The 12806-nt window shown below is 49.7% G+C and overlaps 1 protein-coding gene across 1 annotated transcript in view; it reads left to right on the top strand.

Moving 5' to 3' along the window:
* The window catches only part of LOC119381886 (uncharacterized), a 35980-nt gene extending 31127 nt beyond the window's left edge, over nucleotides 1-4853 (top strand). Inside the window, exon 9 of the mRNA XM_037649638.2 lies at nucleotides 4776-4853. Within this exon, the coding sequence (XP_037505566.1) occupies nucleotides 4776-4853 (78 nt within the window). The remainder of the gene's footprint in view (nucleotides 1-4775) is intronic.
* The last annotated feature ends 7953 nt before the right edge of the window (nucleotides 4854-12806 follow it).

Genomic DNA, 12806 nt, shown 5'->3' with positions numbered 1-12806 from the left:
AGAGACACATTGGGGACACACATTAAAAACATTGGTAATAGCGGAGCAGGCTTTCTCGTCAAAATCACCTTCCTCGAGGACAACAAAGCCACCTTCTTTGTCTGCTGGTAGAACACACAGTTTCTTCTGCTTTAAAAAACGCGCTACACGTTTTACAGGCACGCGTGTAGACGTGCGATTTTTACGCGCTATCACATCTACGCCTTCAGATATGCAACGATTTGCTTCGCCTTCGGGGGCACACTTTGATATTCGTCGCACAAGGCTCACAAGCTCCGGCGCACTCAATCTTGGATACGGCAAATTAGGTCCAAGTCCAAGAACACTCTCAACGTAGTCCGGTAGACTAACTTGGCCGGTGGTTCTGACGCCGCAAGTCGCTGCCCGTGTCTTCTGGGGATGCTGGCGCGTAAACCTGGCAGCGTCTTCTGCCCACATGAATTCCGTGCCGCTGCTGATGGACCGCCAAGTAGTATCTCCACTCTCTGCTGGCGCCTAGAGGCCTTCCTGGGACTCCAAGGAGGCCTCAGCAGCTCTCCGTGGTGTGTCTCTCCTTCGTCCTTGTCTGCTAGCGCTGAAGAGGTTTATAATTCAGGTATACCAACAAGCCCAAAAACCGGCAATCTGAAGGAACAGGGTGCGAAATTGTACAGAGACAAGGTGCGTTCATGTTGCTAGTCCGCAGCCGGACCGAGCATGAGGTTATGCCATCAAATACCTCGCTACATGAAACGGCGCATACAGGAAAGCCAAATTCCCTCTGTCGCTGGTTCGCGCCCGCCGATAAGCTTGGTCTTTCGTTGGCCAATCGAATAAGCTCTCCGTTCGCCCAATGCAATATACAAGAAGAAGAATCTAGAAACAGCCGTGATCATCTCCTCTCGCCACAGCCACGACGGTAGCGGGATGATTTCAGCGTGACGGACAGAGTGGGGACGAAGTAGATCTGTGTGGGTTTCCTAGATATGTGTGTCCTTTCTTTGCACCAATACAACAGAGTTATGAGGAGCGCTTGTCGGTCTACTTCCTCCCCTTTGTTTCTGTGCGCGCGGAAATCATCTCGTTACCAACTACAGCGCAATTTTCATTGTAGTACGAAAGCCGCGACTAGCATCGCGCCTCCTGTGGCGCGTCTCGATACCGCCGCGGCGAGGCAAGAACGGCCTCGGGCCACATCTGGGCTGCCCTTCTGCCGGCAGGGAGATGCCTGGCGAGCCAGGGGCACACGCATTCATCAAGTGCGTGAAGATCGCAAGCTTATCGAGCAAGTGCAGTCACCACTTTTCAGTCATCACAAATAAAAAATGGGGCAGCCACGCACTAGTCGTGTGAAGTCTGAGCGAACAGCGGCGCTGGTGGCGTTCCCTTCCTCCTCCACCATCATTTCCCATTTCCTACCCCTTGCTATGCTATACTATACGTGGCTGTGCTATGCTTTCTCTCTTTCGTTACCTCTCTATTTCTTTCTCTTTCTTTATCCCCGTTTCTCTCCATATTTCTCGAGTTCTCTCGCCCATAGCAACGCAATCATATGGCTCAAACGTATGATTGACCTGCTAGCGTGGCTGGACAGCGACTGGCACGAAGCTCCCCCTGCGGAACGTGGGTTCGAATACCGCGTCGCGGAGAAATGTTATTTTCTTTTATCACTTCTCCCGCTCCTGTACTTCCTTACTGCTACGCGTTGCTAGGCGTCACACAGGAGAAGCCTTTCATGATGACGATAGTTCTGTGCCTACCCTAGCGCCTATAGCATCAAACCATTCAACACATCACATCGAATCATGCCTTGATGCTCGTGTTTACGCAGTACCTGTACCGCAAGCCGAATCGACTTCAAACATGTCATATCACAGCTGGCTACGACATGCCTTCAGGTTTAGCGCGAAGGAACGACGCAGGACGACAGGGTATACGGCGAAGAGAATGCGCTTCTGTCGTACTACATAGTTTTCAGGCTAATCCTCAGATGTGCAGTACCAAGGAACAAGCCCACGTGTCTCTTTTGTTCAGCATAACACATTGCTACATATTCAAAACTGGATAGCGCGAAATAAGAGGACAAATCAGGAACACTCTTTGTGCTGTTCGTTTTCGCGCTACCCCATTTCGAAGATTAGTAACCAACTAGCCCAACAAGGTATTTTGTTCAGCTTCACTGCTCTCAGGGCGCTCATAGCACACGCAGAAAAGGTGGAAGGCAAGAAAAACACATTTCCTTCCACGTGGCTTCGTTTGCCCATTTGTCGTGGGCGGAAGGTGTTGCTGGTGGTTCGGCGCATCGCTAAATTCGTCGTTGAACCAATGTGTGTTTAGTGTCGCCGACCTCCCTTTAAAAAATGGCGATGCGCGCACTTACCTTGTGCATGAATGGGCGTCTCGGCATCGTGAGATTCGCGTCGGTTTGGGGGCTGCGAAGAAAAGGGACGTCGTGCAGCTGGCCGGCTCGAAGGGGTGGTGGGGGCTGCATACCTGTAGGATGCAGACGGCGCGACATCTCAGCGGTGCACACTGGCTATTTTTCGTCATTTGCGGTGCACAGTTCACATCCAAGGAAGGTCCTTCCGAATTCAGTGCGTTCTTACTGGCGCCTTTTAGCTCAATTTACGAGGAACGTAAATACTCGCCTTACTGCGCAACCAGCAGGAAAGAAGAAGGGAGACAGGAAAGAGCGCGCTCTTGCACTATTTCCTGTCTCCCTTCTTCTTTCCTGCTGGTTGCGCAGTAAGGGCGAGTTTACAAGTATGAACCAACTAGTTGCAAGAAGTTTTGCTGAACATAAATAATTTTAACGAGAACATCTTTTCGTTTGTGGTAGTTGTTAACGGTTAGCTTCGTCTTGTGCGGGAACTGGTAACGCCCAAGTTGAATTGATGACCACAAATGCGGGGAGGGACGGAGTACACAGGACGCGGACAAGCGTACGCTCGAAACTGAATTTTATTCTTCGAAGAGCTCTGCTTCACAACCCTCAAGCACGCGCCGAGGCCAAATAAATAAAAAAAAATCCATGGAACACCACTTAATCAAATCTATCAACCAGAAAGCTATACTCATTCTGATAATAGTCACGGAAGGAACGCTGATACAACGATCACCAAATTTCTGTATGTACATGGCCTGAGGCAGTTGCCGAGAGAGAGAGAGAGAGAGAAAAACTTTATTTGCAAGTGTGTTTGGACCCCCCCGGGTCCTGGACCACTGCGCGCGTCCTACGCCACGTCTACACGGTCATGCCTCTCACCGCGATGACATCGCAGCCGAGTCACCGCAGCAAGTTGCAACGCCGGGTCCCCAGACGAGAGCAGGACCTCCGAGCCCCTTGTCCTTACACTCTTCTGCAAATGCATGCGGTCTCCAGCAATGGTTCACAGGTGCATTTTTTACAGCGTTACGGCACATGCGATCCTGTCCTATTCTGATAGACAAGGCGTGCTCTGCTCGGCGGTCATTAATCATCGGCCGGTTCAGACGATGTATACTTGCCACAGCTCAGCGAATTTTGCACGCAACACCAGTTGAACATTTCATGAAACGCGTTTTGTAAGTGTGTTCTTTTTCGCTATCAGAACTTAGCAGACGACACTCGAGTACAAACACGAGAGAAAGTGTCTAGGAGCCGAAAATACTACCGGTATGTTATGCCTGGAAGTCACCAGAAAGTGCGTACTCCTCGGAGGAAGCCGCGGATTTCGAAGATAGACGTGTCGGTTGAAGGGGAACACGAGCGAGACGGGCCCGTGCTTTGCTGTGCCATGCTTTGCGCGATTTAGCACACAGACTGCCCTCATTTTCTTGTTTTTTTGATGCCTACGTAAATGAGTTATTTCTAGATAAGAGCATCGATTACACCAATTTATGCCGCCGACATTGGGACAGTGTGTTACAGGATGACGCAGTAAAAATGATCTCGTCAGAGCAGCCAACACATTTTGACATAATCTATGTTCATACGCGTACATACAAACGCGCGCAGGAATATACATGAATTAGAGCTGCTGGCGTAGATAACCCGTACCGGAAGTCATATTGCGGTGATGCAATAACAGAGTTAGCATCAAGGAGGAAACAAGTAAGCTTTTTCTACTATTATCTTCGAGAGAGAGAAGTAATTCTGTGATGCTTTTGTTTTGGCTTGTTTGTGGGACGCACTCATACAGATATCTCGAGTCTGAACGAAAGAGAAAGAAAGGCACGGTCTAGAACAGGACGGGCATTAACAATGAGTTCTCATTTTTCACCGACCACGAGTTTATGAAATCTGCATAAGGACTTCGTTGATGGTATAGTTGATGCTTGCTGATCGTCGCAGCGTAGAGAGAAAAGAGAGAATCTTACGTCCCCGTGTCTTTGCATATGCCTCATTCCGCTACGTTATCACCGAAATTATGCCTTGGTCGTAGTTGCGCACATGTCTGGGCATTTGTCGGTTTTGCTCATGGGCGTGGTACGCTATGCCTTGACGGTGTGGGGTTCTACATGTTGTAATAGATCACTGCTAGATAGTTGGTTATCAATGCGAACGACGTGAGGAAATAACGCTGGAGGCTTTGTAAGGTACAGTTGATTTTCATTTAACGTGTCCAGTAATGAACATGGTATGGGGCCTACCTCATGCTACCAAGGTTTGGATGCGAGATTTACTTTCTCATCGAGACAAAAATGTGCCAAGAGATAATGAGATGTGATAAACCGTTGCAAAAGGAGCAGGTAGTGGAGGGCTTCCACGAGAAACTGACCTGTGCCTGTTTCGACTGTCGCTTCTCCCTGTGCAGGAGTCGTGGAGCCCCCCCGTGGCCATCGAAGGTGACGCATTCATGTGGACGGAGGACCTGCGCCGTGCTCCTCCGTGAACAACACGTACGCCAGAGGGCGTAGGCCACGGTCGTCGCAAGAGCGAGGGCGAACAACCAAAGCAGCACGCCCATCTGGTCCAAACCGGCCGAGATGTGCGATCAGAGCTACTGGTCTATGTTGCTAAAACGATTCCTAAAAAGGAAATGGAGGGTCCAACTACGAGAGCCTCGTGCGGCGTGCTGATGTGATGTTGATGATGACCTTATGAATTGCTCACACCCACTCTGGGGGATTGGCCAAAGAAACGAATATTATAGGTAAAATTGGTCACATATGAAAATGAATTATAGAATAGTTGGAATATATTAATAATGCTAATTTTAAAATTCAGAATGACAAAAACCTGATTCAATTAAGAAATTTTCGTACAGCGGTACAGACATCCCGGGACAATAACCTAATAAGGAGGGTCCCAAGGATAGAATATTGGAATTAATGAAATCCAATCTAATTCGAACGCTGCTTATGGCACTTACCCACTCTGGGCATTGGCCAAGATAGTAACTTCTCTTGATAACTTCATTAAGCGTAATAATGCACGAAAGACGGAGTCTGTGACCCTGAGAAGGCATATTCAGATCTTCTTGCCGGTAAGCTATAGAATTAAAAAAAATGTTTGTACCGCTAAGGTGCGGAATCGACAAAGCAACGTTGGCGCTTCCTGATAAATTACATTGTTAGCACAAACCTGGCAAGTCCCACACACATGCGCAGCGCTTCTCTCTCTCCAACAGAACCAGTGACTGTTTTATAAATAGGGCTGTCCGAGAAACAATATGCCCCCAAATTTCAATATTGGCCGCATGTACATTTTGTACAACCTAATCACGGTGTCCCTAAGTAACCCATATTTTCGGTTACTCAGCCTGCTCAATAAACCCGCTGTGCCTTTGTTGCTAATGCTCTATGTGCGGATTGCAGTTAAGTTTTTCATTGTAGATGATGTCCAAATATTGATCTTGTGGAGTAGGCTACTGTTTATATACAATAGAAACTGAAATTGAATCTCTTAGCGGAAACACCAAGAGGATGTTGCACTTTTGCTACATTTAATGACAATGAAATCGACTGCAGCCATATTTCTAGCATATAATGTACCTTTGCAATTTTTTGATGTCATGAGTAAATGCCACCGTCAGCAGCGAAAAATTCGATATCGTCTGCGTAAATGTCGACACAAACATCCTGACAATTTGGAATTGAGCTCAATAATGTATTAAATAATATTGGAGATAGGACTGCTCCTTGGGGAACTCCGAGATTCTGTTTGAATTTAGATGAGGAGCAGCCATCCTTAACGCAATAAAATTCTCTTACTTTAAAAATTCTGCTAACCATTCAGTTATATCTCGTGGGAAATTTAGGCAGTGTAGACTATTCAGTAGAATGGAGTGTCTACACTGTCATATGCTTTAGCTATGTCGAGTGTTACTAGCGCAGCGTATTCCCTTCTTTTTCGCGCAAGCTGTATTCGGCTTTCTAGCACCAGCTAGGGCACACCAAATTGAACAATCAGTGCCAAAACCAATTTGATTTGCTTGTAATATTAACTTTTAATATTAACCAATGAAGAATTTTGAGGAGATTCTATGGTTTCGAAAGGACTGAATGGCTCTTGGAATTCGCGCTTTTATTGAATGAGGACGGACTGAATACACCACAAACAAAGAGGGCTGTGTTTGTGGTGTATTCAGTCAGTGGTTGTGGTGTATGCAGTCCGTCCTCGTAAGATAAGAAAAAGCGCGTATTCCAAGAGCAACAACCAACTAGCCCTGTAGCTGCTCTTATTGACCGAATGCCGCGTGCAGAACGCGCTATTTCTTCCTTGCTTGCTCGTGCCTGATTCTTGGCTCCTACCCACTACGGGGGGACTCGCGTGAAAACTGGCGGTTAATATAAGGATGGATGGATGGATGTATGCGAACTTTATTTTAAGTCCTGCGGTGCACGACTCAACACGCAGCGGGCCGCTCCCACGTTGGGGATATTTTTTTTAATTGAGACGAAGGGTGAGGCATAAATAGGTTGCCTATAGGGTAAAAAAACAAAAAGAATGAAGAACGACTAGTACAGACAGAAATATAAGAATAGTACAATAATATACGAAAAAAAAACACCAGGCCTGCGCAGAACACGCAGCACAGTCACAGCGAAAGCGGAAGAACGGCCTTTTCCAGAGTCCGACACTCTCTTGAGGGAGATATACAAGGCACATGCAAAGGTACCCACTACGCCATAAACCGCCGTAACTTTCAATGAACTAGGGAAGCACCCACTATGCCATTGGTCATCATTCTACGGATAAGCGAGGTACCCGAACACATCTGTAAGGCATTATGTGCACTTTGTGTGGGCTGATGATGATGAAGAATGGTGGCTGAGCCTTTTATAAAGGGTTGGAAGCATAAATGACCCACTCGCTGCGCAATTCGCATTGAAAGACGCCTGGCTGTGTTTACTCTTCTACGACGCTATATGTTACATAAGGTAACACGATTCCTTGCCCGACAGGGCACCTATATAGGTATTAATGCAAAGGAGTTTCAAGGAGCAGCGTCTGCTGTTGTGATGAGAAAACGTCTCTACAGAGATTTACTTGACGTTATGTTGCCTGAGCCGATCTACAGAGCGCTATATCGTGTTGGTGCTGAAAGTGACTTACTAAGAGGGTAAAAATGATGACCGTAGTACGTGCAAGCGCAAGAACATTCTTCTTGCAGCTGCACAGCGGAAACATTGCCGGTAAAACCGTGGCTGCAAGAAAAGGGCTCTTCATCCCGGGGTCGATAGATTGCCTTATCTGGAAGAAAACCCAAGACTATCAAGCACATTTTTTCTTGACTGTTGGGAAGGTGTTTCTGTGGAACATTTTGCAGCGCACCTTGAAATGGACTTGCCAATCACGCCATACGGTATCAGGTTTTTTATGGAAAGTCAAGATGGTGTGCCTTATGACATGTTTATGTTGCTTGTGCTTCACAACGCGCGGCGAACAAGAATCGCTATGCGTCACATAGATAAAGGTGCCGATATGAGCAGGAGTATTTCACAGAGAAAACATTGTATGCACGAGATGTGTACAATTCTAGGGAAGAACGACCGAATGGGTGTTCGTATTAAAGAAGCTGGCTGCGATGAAATGTTAAATAAAACCAGTCGCAGCTAGGAGGTGTTTTTTATCCTGTTAGAAGTGCTTGAAATTTCTGTGTGTGCAAAGGTAGCCTAAAGAGAAACAAAGGCAGCGTGGCTCTGTGGTGAGTACTCGATCCACGCAGAGGGCCCGGGTTCAAATCCTATCTGTTTGTGGTAATTTTTTCTCATTTCATTTTTTCTTATTTCTTGCGATGGCGGTTACGACACCAGCGGCGGCGGCGCGTATCGGCTCTTGTTGTGATTCATAACAGCTTTCGTTTATATACTAAGGGTCTCAAACACGTCACAGTGACCAGTGGTCACGGCGAGAGCACAGAGTGGGTGCTTAGCCAATGGCTAGTCTGTGGCATAGGAAGGAAGAATAACTATCACCACCTGTGTTATCTGTCGCCAGGTTTGACGTCATCGCTTCATCTTAAAAAGCGAGGTTGAGGTATACGGCACCTTACCCGCTGTTAGAGGTGCTAATACTTGGTAAAGTGTAAGATTGGCCGACGTTTCTATTGTAAAGAAGAAGAGTGGCCTCAGCGGCATTGCTCTGCGCCTCAGCGGCATCACCATCGGCATGAGCCCGTGGTTGCTGCGCTTGGCCGAACGCTGCTGACCGCTGCTTGTTCTTGCCATATTCTTTGCCAATAAACCTCTTAGCAAGTGGTGGAGGCTGCTCGGTTTCGATCGCCTTGGAACTTCGGAATCGCGCTCTACCCCCCATCATGCCCAACGACGCAAGTGCCACTCATCCAAGTCCTCCAACGGCATCGCCCTCTCTACTTTGCGCCTGTTCCTTGCGTCTGCGAGATCCCCCCCATCTTCTCGGGCACTGACGACAAGGACGTGGACGATTGGATCTCCACATACGAGCGCGTGAGTGTTCACAACAAATGGGACGACGACTCCAAGTTGAGCTACGTTTCTTTTTATCTGTCGGACGTGGCCAAACTGTGGTTCATAAACCACGAAGCCGACCTTCCTACGTGGTCGGTTTTCAAGACTAGCTTCACCCAGGTTTTCCGACGGCCCGAGGTACGAAAACTCCGCGCAGAAAACGCTTGCGCACACGATCCATCCAGCTCGGCGAGAATTTCATCAGCTACATCGAGGACATCCTTGACCTTTGCAAGCGGGTGAACGCGTCGATGTCCGAAGAAAAAAAAATCAAACATATTATGAAGGGCATTGAAGACGACCTTTCCAAATGTTACTCTCTAAGAGTCCCCGCTCTGTCGTCGAACTGACAGAATTATACCAGAGTTACGACGAGTTACGACGGCAACGTCTTCACACCAGACGTCCTTCGGCGCCTGACGACTCTCTCGCCAGTCTTGGCATCGGAGACGACCACGCTCCTCTGCTGTCGAAGATTCAGGAGTTCATACGCGCCGAGGTCGCTCGTCAACTCTCTTTGATGTCTTGCGTACCACACCAACCACGCAGTTCGGCACCTACGCTCCGCGACTTCATCCAAGACCAGGTCGCGCAAGCTATTCCGCCAGCCCGTGAACCGCCGCCAGTCACTGCACCACTCACGTATGCAGAGGCCGTTGCCCCACCTCTTCACCAGACGCTCCAGCCACCGCCCATGTATTAACCACCGACCGATGCCACACCGGCCGCCTTTTCCGACCCCCCAGCCGCAGCTAGGAGTCTACTCCAACCAATGGCGGACCTACGATGACCGTCCCATCTGTTTCGCTTGTGGTGGTGTTGGCCACGTGGCGCGTAATTGCCGTCGTCGCACAGCTTCTCCTCCAAACATTCGACGAATGCCGTCTATCGCTCCTCAGTTTTCCTCTGCACCTTCCAGCAATCCGTCCTCTTCATTTGGCCCTTATCGTTCATTTGCACCAACCCGCCGCTCACCATCTCCACGCCGTCGCTCGCTTTCTCCGGTGCGTCGCCGTACCGGACCCACCGAGCAGGAAAACTGATGGCCGCAGTTTCCGAGGCACGAACTGCCTTCCTGCCGCCATGCACAAGTCCTCGCCCCTCTCCAGCCAACGTAATTGAAGTGTCTGTCGATGGTACCGTCGTCATGGCACTTGTCGACACAGGCGCCGCTGAATCCGTAATTTCCGCCCAGCTGTGCCGCGAACTCCGAAACGTTCTGACGCCATTATCCGACCTGTCGCTCCGAACGGCGAACGCGCAAAGCATAACACCTCTCGCGGCCTGCACCTCACGAGTCGTCATCCAAGGAATTGTGTATACCGTGGAATTTGTTGTACTGCCCTCGTGTTCCCATGACGTTATATTAGGCTGGGACTTCCTTGCGAATAATAACGCCGTCATTGACTGCTGTCGCGCCGAACTCGAGCTTTCTGCACTTCCAGACGTTGATGCTGCCGAAACCCCCCTTCCTTGTTATAAACTGTCCGTATCCGACGGCACGACCATTCCTCCGTGTTCTTCCATGCTTGTGCCTGTGTCCTGCGCCGCTATTTGAGATGGCGATGTTCTCTTTACGCCCTCTGACCTCTTGATTCACCGCAAATGTTCTTCACTGCCCGTCGCTCGTTTTACTCTCCACAGTGGCGTCACGAAGACGCTCGTTCACAACACACTGGCGTGGCCCTTACATTTGTTCCATGGTGAATGCCTCGGTCGCGTACAGCCGATCGGCACCGTTTATATTTATCACGCTCCGGCTACTTCACTTTCTACGGGCATCAGCGCACTCACTTCTGACCCAGCTGTTGATCAGCCACTCCTTGACGCTTTCCATCGCTCCATCGATGCCGCAACGTCTTCTTCAGAACGAAGCCAGCTGATCGCCCTACTGCAGAAGTTCCGCGCTTCTTTTGACAGCCATGCTTCTGGTCTCGGTCGCACATCGACCATTTCTCACACGATTGACACAGGAGGCCATGCGCCTCTACGGCAACGTCCCTATCGAGTCTCGGCGTCGGAGCGCCATGTTATTGACGATCAGGTTGCTGACATGCTCCAGCGAGGCATTGTGCAACCTTCCAACAGTCCTTGGGCGTCACCGGTCGTTCTTGTTAAGAAGAAGGATGGTTCCATTCGCTTCTGTGCCTACTACCGACGTTTAAACAAGATCACCCGGAAGGACGTTTATCCGTTACCGTGAATCGACGACGCCCTCGACTGTCTGCAGGGAGCAGAATACTTTTCTTCGCTAGATTTACGATCTGGGTACTGGCAAGTTCCCATGGAAGCATCTGATCGCCCGAAAACAGCATGTGTCACCCCTGACGGATTATACGAATTTACTGTCATGCCTTTTGGCCTATGCAATGCCCCCGCCACTTTTGAGAGGATGATGGACACTATTTTACGAGGCCTCAAGTGGAACACATGTTTATGCTACATCGACGACATAGTTGTCTTTTCCGCCGATTTCAACACCCATTTAAGTCGTCTCGAGCGCGTTCTCACATGCCTCACTGACGCAGGACTTCAATTCAACCTAAAAAAGTGTCGTTTCGGCGCTCGACAGCTCACCATTCTTGGACACGTCGTATTGCGGGATGGCATCCTTCCAGACCCAGCCAAGCCTCGCGCAGTCGCCGATTTTCCTAAACCGAATCACCTCAAGGAGCTCCGAAGTTTTGTCTGCTTGTCATCGTATTTCAGACGCTTCATTCGAAATTTCGCCTCCATATGTGCGCCCCTGACGGACCTACTTAGCGGCGACAAGGACCTTTCCGCTTGGTCACCAGCCTGCGACGACGCCTTCACCAAATTACGCCATCTGGTAACTTCGCCGCCCATCCTCCGCCACTTCGATCCTACCCGCTCCGACGGAGGTCCACACTGATGCCAGCGGCGTCGGACTTGGCGCTGTGCTCGCGCAACGAAAAACAGGCCTTCATGAATATGTTGTCGCCTACGCGAGCCGAACTCTGACGAAAGCCGAGGCTAACTACTCAGTTACAGAGAAAGAGTGTTTAGCCATTATTTGGGCCCTTGGAAAATTCCGCCCTTACCTGTATGGTCACGCATTTGACGTCGTCACTGACCACCACGCCCTTTTTTGGCTATCCACTCTTAAGGACCCCTCTGGACGACTTGCTCGCTGGGCCCTCAAACTTCAGGAGTACGACATCCGTGTTATTTACAGATCCGGTCGCAAGCACACGGACGCTGACGCCCTTTCTCGCTCACCGGTATCGGATGACGGTGCTTGCCTATCTGTCCTTGAGCCTGCACTTGCATCTCCCGCCCTACGCAACATGACGGCGGAGCAACGGAAGGATCCCTGGATCAGTGATCTCATCGGCATCCTTTCTGATCCCGTCACCTCTTCGCCGTCTCGTGCTCTCCGCCGCCAAGCTTCCAACTTTTGCATTCGGGATGACCTTCTTTATCGACGGAACCACCTTTCCGACGGTCGCAAGTGGCTTCTTGTGATACCGCGCCACCTCCGTGCTGTTATATGCGATGCTTTCCACGCGGACCCACAGTGCGCGCATGCAGGCCTCTTCAAGACATACGCTAGGCTTTGACTCCGATTTTATTGGCGCGGCATGTATAACTACGTACGGAAGTTCATTCGCTCGTGTGCTCAGTGCCAACGACGAAGGTTACCTGCCGAACAAGTATATCCGGCATAACCTCTTCCCTGCCCTAGTCGACCCTTTGACCGTGTTGGCATTGACATATAGGGACCGCTGTCATCAACTTTAGCAGGTAACCGCTGGATTATCGTTGCGGTAGATCATCTGACGCGCTATGCCGAAACAGCCGCACTGCCGACTGCCATAGCCCGTAACGTTGCCACGTTTCTGTTGCGACATTTCGTTCTGCGACATGGCACCCCTCGCGAGCTCCTAAGC

This window comes from Rhipicephalus sanguineus, chromosome 2, assembly GCF_013339695.2.
Source record: "Rhipicephalus sanguineus isolate Rsan-2018 chromosome 2, BIME_Rsan_1.4, whole genome shotgun sequence".
In the NCBI taxonomy this organism is placed as follows: Eukaryota; Metazoa; Arthropoda; class Arachnida; order Ixodida; family Ixodidae; genus Rhipicephalus; species Rhipicephalus sanguineus.
Note: the sequence above shows the minus strand (reverse complement) of the source record. Positions and strands in the feature narration are given on the sequence as shown.